The sequence below is a fragment of the Equus caballus genome, chromosome 2 (genome assembly GCF_041296265.1).
Source record: "Equus caballus isolate H_3958 breed thoroughbred chromosome 2, TB-T2T, whole genome shotgun sequence".
Lineage (NCBI taxonomy): Eukaryota > Metazoa > Chordata > Mammalia > Perissodactyla > Equidae > Equus > Equus caballus.
In genome coordinates, this window is record NC_091685.1 from 29,289,724 (window position 1) to 29,304,139 (window position 14,416).

The 14,416-nt window shown below is 58.1% G+C and overlaps 3 protein-coding genes across 4 annotated transcripts; 1 reads left to right on the plus strand and 2 right to left on the minus strand.

The window, feature by feature from the left end:
- Positions 1–144: 144 nt before the first annotated feature.
- On the minus strand, positions 145–1,110 carry ZNF593 (zinc finger protein 593). Its single transcript, XM_001504097.5, has 3 exons — positions 830–1,110; positions 536–598; positions 145–441 (listed from the first exon to the last, which is right to left on the minus strand). Exons 1-3 carry the CDS (start codon positions 1,108–1,110, stop codon positions 300–302), a joined length of 486 nt encoding a protein of 161 aa, XP_001504147.2. The 3' UTR covers positions 145–299.
- Positions 1,111–2,211: 1,101 nt separating this feature from the next.
- Positions 2,212–6,030, plus strand: C2H1orf232 (chromosome 2 C1orf232 homolog). The gene is made up of 4 exons (XM_023635442.2): positions 2,212–2,574; positions 3,897–3,980; positions 4,078–4,175; positions 5,670–6,030. The coding sequence occupies exons 1-4, from the start codon at positions 2,491–2,493 to the stop codon at positions 5,968–5,970; spliced, it is 567 nt and encodes a 188-aa protein (XP_023491210.1). The 5' UTR covers positions 2,212–2,490; the 3' UTR covers positions 5,971–6,030.
- Positions 6,031–7,172: 1,142 nt separating this feature from the next.
- Positions 7,173–10,360, minus strand: FAM110D (family with sequence similarity 110 member D). 2 transcript variants are annotated; one of them, XM_023635439.2, is made up of 2 exons: positions 10,240–10,360; positions 7,173–8,407 (listed from the first exon to the last, which is right to left on the minus strand). In XM_023635439.2, exon 2 carries the CDS (start codon positions 8,311–8,313, stop codon positions 7,495–7,497), a length of 819 nt encoding a protein of 272 aa, XP_023491207.1. In that variant the 5' UTR covers positions 8,314–8,407; positions 10,240–10,360; the 3' UTR covers positions 7,173–7,494. The 2 variants fall into 2 exon arrangements, with proteins under 2 accessions (XP_023491207.1, XP_023491208.1); XM_023635440.2 differs by lacking the exon at positions 10,240–10,360 and adding an exon at positions 8,526–8,636.
- Between the last annotated feature and the right edge of the window lie 4,056 nt (positions 10,361–14,416).

Sequence of the window (14,416 nt, forward strand, 5' to 3'; positions counted from 1 at the left end):
CCCTAAGAAAAGGCAAGGATGCATGTTCCAAAGCTAGGCCAAGTGAGGAATAAACACCCTAGGCCCCTTACACAGGAATAGTAAAGAAACCCCTGCAGGGCAGAGTTTGGGGGAGTGGCCTGGAGGTTAGAGTCAGAGGCAAGCCCCCTTCATCCAGTTCCTTTATTGGGGGGAGGGGACCCAGAGTGGGCCATCCACTCCTCAAACCCAGAGCCAAAAGCGGATAGCACAGTCTCTCCAGCCTAGCGCTTGCACCACTGTCCATGGGCAGCTCCTCTGCTTTGCATCCTCAGGCCATGTCAGGTAGATGTGTCCATCTCAGGCACCTCTGTGGACACTTCTGTGGGCACTGCCAGCCGCTGGGGGGGCACATAGGAGCCCATACCCGCTGCCCTCTCGGCCTCTTCCTGACTGTAAGGCTCCACGCTCAGCTGCTTTAGCCTGGGAGAAAGAAAAGTAGGAGTTGGGAGCCGACCAGATGCGAGCCCTGTCTGCCTGACACCCATCCCTCAATCCTCTCCTTACTCCTTCATACCTTTTCTTGTGGTCTTTGGATCGGAAGTGGGTCTTCAAGGTGGCGGAATCGATGAAGTACCTCCTGTAGGGATGGGGGTAAGAGGAGAGTGAGGAGGTGATGCCTCTCAGGTACGCCTATCTCCTGACCCTAGCTCGTTCCCTGACACCAGGCTCCGGGTCTGAAGGGATGGGAGGCCAGCAGACCCACGGGTCCCAAGAGAGGAGACCCTTCGCGCCCCGGGGCCCGAACTCACACCCTCCGCCCATACCGCGGACCCTTTTCCTCCTCAGGCCGGGTCCGGCCAGGACTCACGCGCAGGCCAGACAGCGATGCAGGCCGCCCCCTGGCAGGTCGGGGTCAGGCTCGGCGCCGGGGTCTGGCCGGGGCCGTGCGGAAACCTGGGGCCGCAGCTCGCGGTGAATCTCATCCAGGTCCGGCCGCCGCCGCTTCGCCTTCATCTGGCGGGCCAGGGAGTGCGTTCGGTGCGCGCCCGTCCGGCGGGAGCGACCCATGGCCGGTGACAGCGGGGCCAGGACCCAGAGCCGAGCTGCGAGCACACGTGCGGGTGCTTCCGGACTGCTCAGTGACGTCATGCGACACCCGGGAGCACAGCAGGCTCCGCAGACCGCCTCTGATGACGTCACTCGCACGGGCCGCGCCTTGAGCGCCCCCAGGCGGCCGCTGACGTCAGTGACGGGGTTTCGGGCGGGGTCTGTCGAGGCGTCCTCACCCTTCTCCGTGAGGCCGCCTCTGAGGAGCGGCCGGGTGGTGGCTGCTCTGGGGGTATTCCGGCTAGTTCCGTGGCCCTGCCCCCTCTGCCTGGCCCAGCCTATCTCAGCGCCATCCTCTGACCCTGTCACCCCTTCCTCGTTCCCAGACCTCACACTCCACGGCGGAGGGGGAATGCTTTAAGCATCTCTGGGAGGCACTGAAAAATGCCTGTGATGTGAATCAATTAATAAATGAATGAGAGTGAATCAGCTTGGGATCCTGGTCCCGGAGAGGGCTTCCCAAGATACCTCCAAATCCCTAACAAAGCCCTCACCACTTCTCCCAGCTCCCCAGTTATTCCCTCGGGTCTCCATCGTCTATCCGAGCCCGGCCAAATCTGTGAGGAACGGTGTTCCTCCCAAAGATGACAGTGCTCAGGCGTTCTGCCAGACAGAAGAGGGGTCAGCTCCTCTCACAAGAAGAGGAAGTGCTCATCGAAGGACCTCCCATCTTTGTCCCCTTTCTCTGAGTTCTGGACTCTCAGGCATGGGCTGGCAACAAAGGCAGAGATACAGCCTGGGTGTTGTGTGCTCAGAGTAGGGAGAGGACCAGCGAGCCATTCCCCATTTACCAGAGCCTCGAGCCTTCCGGAGGAGCTCAGCAATAATTCAGGGGCTCCAGCTCTTTGGGATCTATTGCCAGGAAAGAAGGAGGCAGGCACGTGCGTCCCTGGGGAGAGGAATCAGTTTCCAGCCCCGACAAAGCAGTGAAATGCAAGCCGGGGGCACCGACGGGAGTCCTTGGGAACTTCCTGTTCCAGTTCGTAGAGGCTGAGTGGGGACACAGGATGGGGCCCTGCTGAGGGCACAGCTGCTATTGGCTACAGTCACAAGGACTTTGTAAATAGACTTTGCGAATGGAAGAGAATTTTTCTGAAGCCATTCCAAGAGATTAAATTCAAGTACTCCTAGGCCCAGGAAGGAGGCCTCTGTGGAGAGAGATGTCTTCGTTATTCTTGGCCAATATGACAAGGGGCTGAGGCAGCAGAAGCCTACTCTGTCCCACCCCCACCCCAGACCCCTTTGGATCAGGTTCACTTGCTGGGCACCCTGCCAGCTAGGGATGCTGGTGCATCTTTAATGAAGTCACCCGATCCTGGGACAAGTTCTTGGCCTCACCAAGTTCCTGGAGCCAGACCACTGGGTGCCCACTGAGCCACAGCCTTCACATGCCTGTATGCCAGGCCTGTTTCCCCTACAGCCATGAACCAGGCCTTCTGGAAAGCTTACAAGTCCAAAGTGCTACAGACCCTGAGTGGGGAATCTGAGGAGGACCTGGCAGAGGAGGTGGGTACCAACCATGCTTGCTGAGTGGGGCCTGGGCAGAGGGGCAGCATGAGTGTAAGGTACAAAGAAGGGCAAGGGACAGGCTCAGAGAGAGAGAGGGCACATTTGTGCAGAAGCAATTGGCACATTGAGGGATGACAAATGGCATGGTGCAGTGTCAGAAAGCCAGGACATTCAAGAACACTGAGGAAGAAAAGAAGACCTGAGGGCACCAGAGGAGTGGTTGCTGTCTCCAGAGATCTCAAGGGCTGCCACATGGAAGAGATCCTTCTAGGACCAGTGTGCAGTAGCCACACGTGGTACACTTAGCTCAACACAACTTTTTAATGGGCAGAGCTGAGCAGAAGCAGGATGGCTTGCCTTGAGAGGAAGTGAGCTCCCTAGTATTCAAAGTAGAGGACGTGGCCCTTGTACTCTGAGGGTCACTGTAGCACCATCAGATCAGAGCCATCCTTGGACCGTGTTTGTCCTGACATCAAAAGGATTGAAAAGGCTCTGAAACAGCCTTAGGTCTGGAGGCCGTGATAAGTGGCAGTTGTGCAAATAGATGCGGCAGGGGCAGGAAGTCCTTCTGTGGCGTGTGTGTGAATAAGTGTATGTCTAGACAGGTGGGTGTCCAGGGCCGGGCTTGTGTAGAAGTACTTGTGGGTCAGTATTAGGACTGTGGAATCTCAGTGAAGGTGTATGTGCAGCTATGAACTGGGTATAGGTATTTTCAGGTGTGTACATTTTGGGCAGAAGTCTATGCCAGCATACCTCTGTGCAGGCATTTGCAGGTGTTATGTTTGTATGGTGCATGTGTTTGGGTGTGTACACATCTGTCTCTTGGTGTCTGTGGATGTGTCAAGAGGTTTTGTGTGCCATGGGTGGGCCTCTGTGCATCTGTCTGCAGTTGTGTAAGTGCACAGGTGTGAATGGTATGTGTCTGTGTCCTTGTGTAGTTTCCTCATAGTATGAACCTCGATGTACAGGTGAAGAGCAGTAGCCATGGGGAGGCATGGTCATGTACAGGTGTGTGCCTACATCAGCGTGCATGCCCTGGTCCACATGTTATTGGGTATATCTGGAGGTGTCTGTGGGTGGGCAGGTATGTGTGCTTAAGGCCATCTGCAGGGATTTACTATGTGGGTGATGGATGTGGCTAGTAGCTTTGTGTAGAGGAATACCTGTATGCGTTTGTGGAGAGTGCAAGGGGACTAGATATGTGCTTAGTTCTGTGGGGTTTGGGGTGCCTGGTCTGTATGTACCAGGCTAGCAGTAGGAGAGGGAGGTCCCATTCCTCTGGGGTCTCTCTCATGCTGGGTGGGGGTCTTGTGTCCCAGAGGGAGAACCCAGCCTTAGTGGAGTCTGAGACAGCGGAACCCACTGAAGAGGCCTTCAGTCCCATGTCACAGCTGGCCCGCCGGGTAAGTTCTCCCTTCTTCCACCCCAGCCCTGGGAAGCGTGGCAGAGGCAGCTGGGGGTGCTGGGGCCCCTCTCTCACTCCAAGCCCCTCCCTCACAGGTTCAGGGGGTCGGGGTAAAAGGTTGGCTGACAATGTCATCTCTGTTTAACAAAGAAGATGAGAACAAACTGCTACCACCGGAGCCCTGTGCTGACCAGTATGTATGTGTGTGTGTGGAGGGTTCTGGGATGGGCCTGGGGTCCCCCTTCTCCCATGTCCTTTCCATCTGGTCTATTTGTCTGTCTTTCTGACCACAGAGAGTTAGGGAGGGCCAGCCCCCGGGCTGTTTCTGTTTCTCTCAGCAGGAAAGAGGCCAAATCAGCATATCTGGGAGATTATGTTAGATCTCAGGAGGAATTTACCAGCTGTTGGGATTGAGGTGCTAGAAGGTATTATGGGCTCTCTCTCCCCATCCATGAGGGAGGGGTCATCTCCCTAGAATCAGGGAACCAGGGAGCCCAGGAGAGAACCCTTAGGTGTCTGGAACAGAGGGTGGTCCAGATCAGTGGCTCCCAAATATTGGTCTAAATCCTCACCCTCCCAGGGAGCTTGTGACAAACACACATTTCCAGACTCTCCTTCAAAGACTCTAATTCAGCAGGTGTGGGCTGAGACGTGGGCTCGATATTTTCAGCAAGCACCCTCCAGACCCAAGGCACAGTAGTTTAGGACACTGTCTTAGAAGGTCTTTGATGCTGGGGGATTGGCGGGTGGGACCCAGGACCTCAGTTTTCCTCCTAGCTCTATCTCTGGCACACATTCCATCTCTGCCCTTTCCTCCAGCCTAGTCACATCCCCTTTTTGACACTCCCCTGTTTCCTTCTCCCCAAGGGCCCCCCTGACCCATCCAGATCCTGCCCCAGGGTTTCCTTTCTCTCTCCCGGCGTCCATTCCCCGCTCCCTCCCAGCTCTCCAAGGACTCTCCCTCAGCCCTAAGGCTCCCACCTCAAACCTCCTACCTCAAGCCTCCTCACCGCTCCTTGATTGCCGTTCTCCCCACATCTTCCTGCTTCCTCCCCAGTGCCCCCCTCCCCTAAGCCTCTGATCCAGGCCCTCCTTCTTCCCTCGGGGTCACTCCACCGTTCTTCCGAGTGTTCCCCCATTTTTCTGGTCCCCCTAGTCCTCCATCCCAGAACCTGATACCCGTCCGTGCTCCGCCTCTTTCCCCAGGGCTCCACGCTTGCCTTCTCTTCCGGGCCCCCGCCTCCAGAGCCTGACCCCGCCCCCTCCGCGGGTCTATCCCCCCCACCCTCGGTGTCCTACTCCTCCCACGCATCCTTGGGCCCCGCCCCTTTCAGGGCTTCTCCCCCAGATTCCCGACCTGGCGTCTCAGGCTTCCCTCCTCTGGCCTCATCCTTCTCTCCGAGTCCCTTCCCTGACCCCAGCTCTCTCCCCAGGGATCCTGATCCCGGCCCCCTCTTCCCAGATCCCTCACCTAATCCCCTGCCCCACCCCAGCCCCTTTTCCCAGTGCCTCAGAGCCCTCACGTTGCCTCCAGGCCCCGCCCTGCCCCCTCTTTCCCGGGCCCCTCTGGTCACCTGACCTCGCCTTGACTCCCCTGGCCCTACTACTGGTCCCTTGGCCCCGCCTCCTCTCCTTCGTCCTCTCTGGGGCCTCTCGGCCGGCCCTTGACCTCGCCACTCTCCCGCAGCCCGCTGGCTGCGCGGCCCTCCTCGCAGGCTGCGGCGGCGGCGGAGGCGGAGCCGCGCGGGCCCGGCTTTTGGGACGCGTTCGCCAGCAGGTGGCAGCAGCAGCAGGCCGCGGCGGCGTCCATGCTGCGCGGCGCCGAACCCACCCCGGAGCCGGACCCCGAAGCTGCGAACGAGGCCGCGGAGGAGGCCACCGAACGCCCCGAGTCGCCGGAGGCCGACGCTGCGACCGGCTTCAAGTGGGGCTTCCTCACCCACAAACTGGCCGAGATGAGGGTGAAGGCTGCGCCCAAGGGCGACTAGCAGGCCGGCTGAACTGCGTGCCCGCTCCTCCCCTCCGCTCATAAAAACCCTGGCCCGACACCCCGTGTGACCGCGTGCTTTTGTGTGGACAGCGGGGAAGACTGCTTTTGGGTGGGCATACTCAGGGCGGGGCCCATCTGGAGGGGTCCTCCCTCCCTTCCCCCACAAACGTACAGGGAGAAAGTGACCAGAGACAGCCCGGGTGTCAGGATAGACTGTTAGATGTAAGGTGCAACTTTCCACACACCTGGGGAACCCCAGAGGACTGGCCCCGTCGTCCTGTCCAGCCTCTTTTAATTCGACAGACGTTGCCTGGGGTCCTGCCGCTTGCGCCGTCGGTGTACTAGGGGAAGGGCAGAGACTAACGAGAGAACTCAGACTACCAGCAGGTCCCACACAAGGCGACAAGCTGAGGCACAAAAATAGGGCTGTATTTGGGGGCTCAGAGGAGGTGAGCCCGACTGGGGAATTCGGGAATTCCTGAGGGAGAATGAATGTGCATAATCTTAGAAAGATGAGTGGAGAGAAAAGGGAAGGTAACCCAGGCTAGGGAGGAGGACCGTGAACAGACTTAAAGGTGCGATGATGTGAGGACGACAGGTGGCTTTGTGTGTCTTTGAGGGAAAGGAAGAGAGTGGCAGGATGTGAGGGTGTGGGTTGGTATATGTGCTGCCGAAGCGAGCACTGAGGGTACGGATGGGCAAAATCCTGGTTTGAAGGGTCCCTTCTTTTACTGTCCTCAATTCTGGGTCCTCCATGTCTCAGGCCCTTCATACCTAGTAACCAAAAGGGGGCAGCAAATCTCCAGGAATGGGGGCCTTTTAGGGACCAGTGGACCCTAATTTCTGGAGCAGATCTCTACCCGAACTCCCCAAACGCGCTATTCCGGGCCGCCAGCTCTGGTTTGGACCGACCTGGGGGTCGATGGAGGAGATGATCATAATAATGAGAGTACTAATTTGATAGTGGTCCTAGCAGCTATTGGTTATTGAGCACTCGTTATATGCTGGACACTTTTGCCATGCGCTTTACGACCATTTCAAAAATACTTTGATCGCCGAGAGGTGCAGCTGCGGTCCCGAGAGGTTGAGTGCTTGCCCAGGGTCACAGCCTGAAACCACACTCCAAAACCCTCGCGTGTAACCACGCAAACCCGCCCCGCCCCCTTCCTCAACTTCTCTCTAATCCAACCTCACGACTCCTTTAAATAAAGTTTTGGCTTTATTCAGCAGATTCTTTGATCTCCCACCCCAGTCTTCGATCCCCAGACCCGGCCTCCACAGGGGCCACGAGGCGGCCACCTCCCCTTCCGCGTTCTGCGGTGAGAAGGGCCTCCGAGATTTTGTCCCATACCCCCACGGTTCACTTCGGGAAGCCGCGATCCAGAGTGAAGGGCTTGCCCAAAGGCACCTTGCGCTTCAAAGGCGGGGTATCCCTGCGTGTGCCCAGGTCCAGTCCCGCGCTCACCCCTTGCCCCTCCCCGGACCCCGGACTCCCCGGGACCCCGCTCCGGAGCGGCCGATGTCACACTTCGGACTCGCGGGGCGGGCCGCGGGCGCGCTGGCAGCCATACAACCACTGGATGACGCGCGCGTTGCGCTCCACCACCGACACAGGCGGGCGCCCATCCCGCGCCGAGCCCGCCGCTTCCGAGCCCCCGCCGCCGCCGTCCGCACCGTTCGGGCGATCCGTGCCGCCGTCGCTGGACGTCCAGTCGCTGGTGTCCCCGGATCCGGGCGGCAGCGACGATCCAGGCTGGGGGCTGGCGTCGGCCCCCCAACTCTGCGGAGAGAAGCGCTCGGCGCCCAGCACCTCCACCAGCGCGCGCTCCAGGCCGCAGTAGTTGAAGAAACGCTCCTTCTCCGATAGGGGCAGCGAGCACGTGGGGCACAGCGCCCTCTTTCCCGCCGCTTCCGGGGCATCTTGGGGCGCAGACCAACCCCCAGGAGCCGCAGGTCTTTCCAGTGGGGCCGGGCTGCTCGAGGCGGCGTCTCGGGGGGCTCCTAGGAAGAGGCGCCGCACCAGCCCCTGGCCCTTGGCGTTCTCTTTGTTCACAGAAGCCTTGCAGTCCCGCTTCTGGCGATAGAAGATGAGAGAGTCAGGCCTTGGCAGTCGCCTGCCGCTGCCTCGGCGGGCGGGTCTGGGCGTCCGGGGCGATTCAGAGGGCCCCAGCTCATTGCAGGGGTGCGGCGTCAGCGGCCCGGGACCCCCGCGCAGAGCTGGCTCCTGGCGTCGCGCTATCACCTGATGCGTCTTGACATACTTGGCTTTGTCGGCCTCTAGCCTCTCCACTGCGCTGGGGGTCCGTCCCCTGGACGGGGTGGAGGGAGAGGCCTGGAGCATCTTAGCAGAGTTGGTCAGGACAGTGCCCCATAAGCCACTGGAGGTAGGCAGCTAGTTGAGGAGGGGAGAGCAATTGGCTGGAGCTCCCTGGGGCCTGCAGGGAAAGAGGAATGGTCAGGGGGAGAGTAGGAGATGTCCCTGCCCCTCTCATGCAGGCATTCCTGGGAATAGGATCAGCCAGCCACCCCTCCCCCATCCAAGTCAGCCGGTACCATGCCCTTCCCCTCATCCCTCAAAGACATTCAACAGGGGCTCCCTGGCCACCCAGAAACGTATGCTCCTTTGAGGGTGCCACAATCTGGCCAAAGGGCCATGCCAAGTAGGCATCAGAGAGCAGGGGACTTGGAAAAGGAAATGGGGCTGGTCCCTGCCCGATTCCCGACAGTGGCCTCAACCGGAAAAAATACCTCTTCCCAACCCAGCAACTTTGAGTCCAAGACAAGGAGGCTTCCCAGCCACAGGCTGGCTCCAGCAGGGCCCACCCTTCCCGCCCCCAAGCACAGAGGTCAGGGATATAACCACAGGGTAGGAGCCTCCAGTAATTGCAGCCAACTGCCCTGCCCATGCCCAGCAGGGCCATCAGGGAAGGAGAGGGAGGTGGTCACCAGGTCACGTCAGCCAGCTGCCTGCCACCCCCCTCTGTGCCCCTGCCAAGGGAATTCCAGATTGCCCACTGTCAACATCACCTTGTCTGCTTCTGCTTTTCCATTTCATAGAAGAGAAAACTGGCCCAGAGAGGAGGGGGCCTGCCCAGGGCTTACTGAGAGTTAGGGGCCTGGACTGGAACCCGGGTTTCTTGCCTTGCAGGCCAGAACTAGTTCCGATTGGATCTCTTGCTTGCCTATCAGAACTTTCTCTGGTGTTTTGCCTCTATTCCTGCTGCTATAAAACCAAGCAATTTCCATTAGAGATGGGCCCCTTGCCTCACTGAAAAGTTCCTTCCACTAATTCTTCCTGGTAACCTACACTCCTAGAAATCTGCCCTCAGGGTCCCTGCCCCCTTCTCATCCTAAGACCCTGTGACCCTTCTCCTCCACCTCCCTTCTGCTGGGGAAGGGGGCCAGGAGGGGTTGTAAATCAAGAGCTGACAGTTCCCTTGGCAGTAACAGAATGGGCCACCCACATGGCTCAGCATGCCCCACCCACCCCTTTCCCCTTCTCCCCCCATCCTCTATTCAGCTGAGAGTGACACATCAGTTCTGGGGGCTGCAGGGACCTCGGAGACTTTGGATCTGGAGGCAACAAAGGAACAGAATTTTCTAGGAATGGGGTCAGGGGAGCCCCGATGATGAGGGCTTGGGGCAGAGACCTTGCCAACTTACCTACCCCAGTGCAACCAGTTCAGCTTTACACACACACACACACACACACACACACACACACACACACACACACACACGCATACCCCTCCATCTAGTGTCTAGTAAGTCAGCCTGGAGGTAGTTGGTCACTGGGAGCCCAGGCATTACGGAGAGCCTGGCAGTGCCCTCCTTCCTGGCTCCCAATGACTAGACCAGGTGATGGGTCAGATTCCAAGGTCCCAGGAGGGCACTGTGCTTGTCTGACCTCATGAGTACCCTCCCGTCCCCTCCTCCTCTTCTCAGTCATGAGCAGTGAGACTATAAAAAGTCCCTAAACACAGGGACCAAAATAGTCTGCCATCCACTGCCTCTTCCTTGCCTTCTCGGCTGGCCTTGATGCCTAACCACAGACGTTGCACCCTAGAAGCCTGGCAGACATCCTTGTACCCTCCATCCTCCCCTTGCCACCCCTTCTCCCAGTCCTGGGGTCAGTGGTCCAAACTGTGGCTAAGGCTTTGGCTCTGGACTGGGCTGGGGGACTGTGCTTACTGGCTTGGTGTCAGCTCCCTGCCCTTTTGTCCCTGGGTGCCCTCCCACCCCAGCCCTGGGCTCAGGATGTACTCACCTCTGTGTGGAGAGGCTGAATGCAGGGGTCCCGGGGCAGGGCCAGACTAAGGGCAGGAGGGACAGCAGGGACTGGAAGTAACTTTGGTGGCAGCCAAACCTCACTCTCCACAGGAAAAGCTGTGAGAGCCTCCACCCCCCAGATTAACCCTCACCTTCCTGACCCGGAGCCCGGCCTCCCTTAACTCCTTCCTGGTCAGTCTCAGCGCTGGCGAGGACCTACGCACCAGGTCCAGCTCCTCTACCTTACAGATGGTCACACAGGCCCTGACAGGCTAAGTGATTTGCATGGAGGCACAGTGAGCTTGGGGCACAGCCAGGACCCCAAACGAGGTCTCCTGTTTCCCAGGTTTCCTCCAGAGGCTTGGGGTGAAGATGTGCTCTTCCCCGGGGTCAGCCCCCTCTGCTGGGCCTGGGCGACTCCTCTTGGTTCCAATGGGAGGGCAGAGCAGAGTCTTGGCTGCGGTGCTTTTTTTCCCTCTAGGGCAGGTTTAGACCTGTCGTGGTCTGGGTGTGTGGATGGTGTCAAGCCTCTTCTCCCTAGGGGTGAGGCCAGGAATCTGCAGCCTAAGGGTGGGTGGGGGCAGTGGTGCTGCAGATGTGCAGGGTGAGCCTGCCCCAGCACGTCTCGGCACGAGGGTCACCCGGGAGCCCACTGGAGGTGCCTTTGCCCGACGTCCTCTGACGGCAAATGGGATTGGCTGCGAAGAGGATGATGAAGGAACGATTCTGGGACCCAGCCTGGGTCCTCTGGCCTCCTTCCTCGTCTGCTCCAACTTGGGGGCTTCTAGAGCTGGCACAGCATTTTTTGGATACCTCATGTCTCATGGGGGAGCCCTGGCCCCACAGGGCTGGCATTGGGAGCACTCCTCCCCGCTGCTCAGCAGGTAAACTCTGCAGCATCCAGAGCTCAAAGGCCAATGCCCCTGCCAAGGGGTCCCTGCCCCCGACTAGCTGGCCACTTCCACAAATCCCTTCCCCTCCCTTCTAGCAGTTTTTAACGTTTGCAAAGCACATTCACATCTGTGCTTTCAGATCTCCTTTGTCCCTCCCAAGGACCCTGGACAGGGGGCCCAGCAGGGGTGACCCTCCCCCTCGATGGGTAAGGAAACAGAATCAGACAGGGGAAGACTTGCCACAGTCCGACTCCAAATCCGCTCTTTCCCCTGCACCGTTTGCCTGTCGAGTAAGATAACGAGTTTGAAAATCAGAAGGCCTGTCTCCTGGTAAGAGATTTTTATTACCTAGTTAAACGGAACATTTTTTTTTCCCATGATAGTTCCCTCTTGTGTTGTTACAGCACTTTACAAAACGCTTTCATGTATATTATCACAATTCGTCCCCAGGATGACCTTTGGGGACTAGGTTTTATTATTTTCCCCATTTGACAGCTGAAGAGACTGAGGCTCAGAGAGGTGAAATGACTGATCCAAGCTCACACAATTAGGAACAAGAGCTAACTTTTATTGAGAGACTGATAGATGCAAAGTGCTGTTCTGAGTACTTTACACAATGAGTAGTACTTTTAATCCTCAAAACAATGCAATGAAATAGGTACTTTCATTCTCCTAATTTTTTAGATGAAGATTGGGGGTGCAGGCCGGTAGGCCTGAGATCTGGTCACGAAGGGGTTAAGCACAGAGGCTGGGCAGGGCCCAGCTGGGATGCTGTCAATGGCAGGAAACCTGGCCTGTGAAGGAGGGGGAGGATGGGGCTGTTGTGTCTGACTCTTCATACAACCCCCATCCCTTTGGTCTTAAAGGAGCATCCAGGTTGAGTGGAAGGACAGGCAGGGGCCCCCTTCTCGGCTCTTTTCTAGGGACCAAGGACAGATGCTGGGCCACAGAAAAAGTGGATTCAGAGTGGAACGCAGGTGCTGGCCTGCGGCACCCCTGCTCTGATGAGAGTGACTAGAAGTGACCCCACCTCCCCGAAGGAGCAGCGCTGGGTCAGAGGGGGGAGACACAGCCCCAGCCTCCAGCCCTGGGAGCCCCCAAGTCAGAGGGGAGAGACACAGCTCTGCCCTTAGGAGTCTGAAGTGGGGGGTGGCCAAGAGCCTTCCTCTCAGGAGCTCCCAGTCTGAAGGGTGACAGTACCCTGTCCCGCGATGCCAATGGACACAGACCCCTACCATACCGGCAGAGAAGGTCAGGGAGGAGAGGTCAAATGGGATTGGCTTTCTGGGTGAGAGCGCCCTGAAAGAGCCAGCAGGAGCTGGGGGAGGTAATGAAGTGGGGCTACAGGGGCCTGCCCCGCCTGTCTCTCGGCCACACTTGCTGTGAACCGGATCATCTGTCTTTCTGGTCATGTCCCCAGGGAGATCTTTAAAGTGGTTCTTTCCGGCCTCAGAACCAGGACCTCAGGCAGGGGGGAGGCTAAATCTGAGAGATGTTTCCTTCCTATTTCTGAGCTCATTCCCGGATCACCTTGAGGATCGATCGGAATGGGCCTGAGTCAGAACCAGCTCCTTCCAGGAGACAGTGGTGGGAGGATGGGGGAACAGCTCTGGTCAGTGTCCGGAATAATGAGACGGGTCAAGGAGGCCCTTCACATCCAGACTCAGACTGCAGACCATGTTGTCACAGAGGAAAAATGTGTCACCCCCCCTTACCAGTCAGCTACAACCCCACCACCACAGCCAGCCACACCTTGCCCCACCTTTGATTCTAGTCCTGGTCTACCACTCGCTGGCTGTGTGGCCTCGAGCAAGAACATAACCTCTCTGAGGTTCCTTCTGTATAAAATGGGAATGATATGACCCAGCTCTTGTGTGGCAGAAAGATGTGCTGGCTGAGAAAGCGCTGGTCCCCCAAGGTGCTCATACATGCTAGATGAATCTGCCTCTTGGCTCTCACCCTCCACCAACACCTTCCTGACACCTCTGCCCGAAATCTTTTTTCTTTCTAATCCCACAGTTTTACTCTCAGCTGCCGTCAACAAGTCATTTTGAACTCTGCTCTGTGCCATGGGGTCAGCAGATGGTCAGACTTGGTTTTTGGTCTCAGGGAGCTCAGCCTGCTGGGGGCGGGGAGGGCAGTGCAGCGAGGCATGAAGCATTGGTCCCAACTCACACGAGAGCAGTGCTGCTGCGACAGCCAGGACAGAGCAGGGGACGTGGAGGCATCTGTCCTGCCTGGGGTTGGGTGGGAAGCTTTCAAAGAGGACGGGGTACCTGAGCCTGGAAGGGATTTCTGATGGGGGTGGGATGGGAGGTGGCGGGTGGGAGGTTGGAGGGGATAAGGTGGGGGTGTTGGGGGAGGGATGGTGAGCACAATAGGCCAAGAGGACAGCAGGAGCCAGGGTCTCAGTGAGGGCAAGAGGCTAGGGCAAGGGCTGCTGAGTGGAGGGGGAGCGGGAGAGAGAGAGAGGGAGAGAAAGGGAGAGAGAGGGAGAGAGAGAAAAGGAGAGAGAGGGAGAGAAAGGGAGAGAGAGGGAGAGGGAGAGAGGGAGAGAAAGGGAGAGAGAGGGAGAGGGAAAGAAGGAGAGGGAGAGAGAGAGGGAGAGAGAGGCTCGGGAGCCATGAGAGAGAAGATGGGGTGCAGAGAAGGGAGGGGTGCTGTGAGGAGACGAGTTCAGTGAGGTGATGGGGACCCTGAGAAAAGGCAGGCTCAGATGAGAGAATGGGGCTCAAGGAGGCTCAGAGAAGAGACAGGGGCTCAGTGAGGGGTCTGGGATTCAGCGAGAGGAGGAGAGGAGGAGAGAGGGAGGGAGCTCAGCGCTGGCGTCAGGGGGAGGGCCCGCTCCGAGGCCTGTGAGCCCCCACAGAGATTAGAGCAGCAGTCCTCTAATTCAGGGCTTCCCATTTCGGAAAGAGTCTCAGCCGCAACAATAGCCTGGCTCCCGCTCACCCTCTGAGGGGCGTGGCCTCCGGGCGGAACCAGGCGCCCAGCACCCACTACCCAGGACTCACTGCGGGGAGGGGCGGGGGTGGCCAGAGTGAGGAGCAGGCGGTGGGGTCGTGGAGAGAAAGGTGTCATGAAACTTTTTTCCTGAGCACCTCCATGTTGCTAATGAACAATGAGGATAAGAGAAAGGATTTCTGCTCTCACAGAGTTTAAAGCCTAGTGTTAGAATAACAAACCCGACTACATTTACTGAGTGTTACCAAGTGCTAGGCACTATGCTAAGTGCTTTATGCTCGGTACCCCACTTACTTCGTACAAAACCCTTTGTGAAGT

Coding starts and splice junctions, on each gene's coding strand:
- FAM110D (XM_023635439.2), bottom strand. CDS start 8,313: ATGCTCCAGGCCTCTCCCTCCACCCCGTCCAGGGGACGGACCCCCAGC.
- C2H1orf232 (XM_023635442.2), top strand. CDS start 2,491: ATGAACCAGGCCTTCTGGAAAGCTTACAAGTCCAAAGTGCTACAGACC. Junction 3,981..4,077: donor TGTCACAGCTGGCCCGCCGG/GTAAGTTCTCCC, acceptor CCTCCCTCACAG/GTTCAGGGGGTCGGGGTAAA. Junction 4,176..5,669: donor CCGGAGCCCTGTGCTGACCA/GTATGTATGTGT, acceptor ACTCTCCCGCAG/CCCGCTGGCTGCGCGGCCCT.
- ZNF593 (XM_001504097.5), bottom strand. CDS start 1,110: ATGACGTCACTGAGCAGTCCGGAAGCACCCGCACGTGTGCTCGCAGCT. Junction 599..829: donor CATCGCTGTCTGGCCTGCGC/GTGAGTCCTGGC, acceptor CCATCCCTACAG/GAGGTACTTCATCGATTCCG. Junction 442..535: donor TCCAAAGACCACAAGAAAAG/GTATGAAGGAGT, acceptor TCTTTCTCCCAG/GCTAAAGCAGCTGAGCGTGG.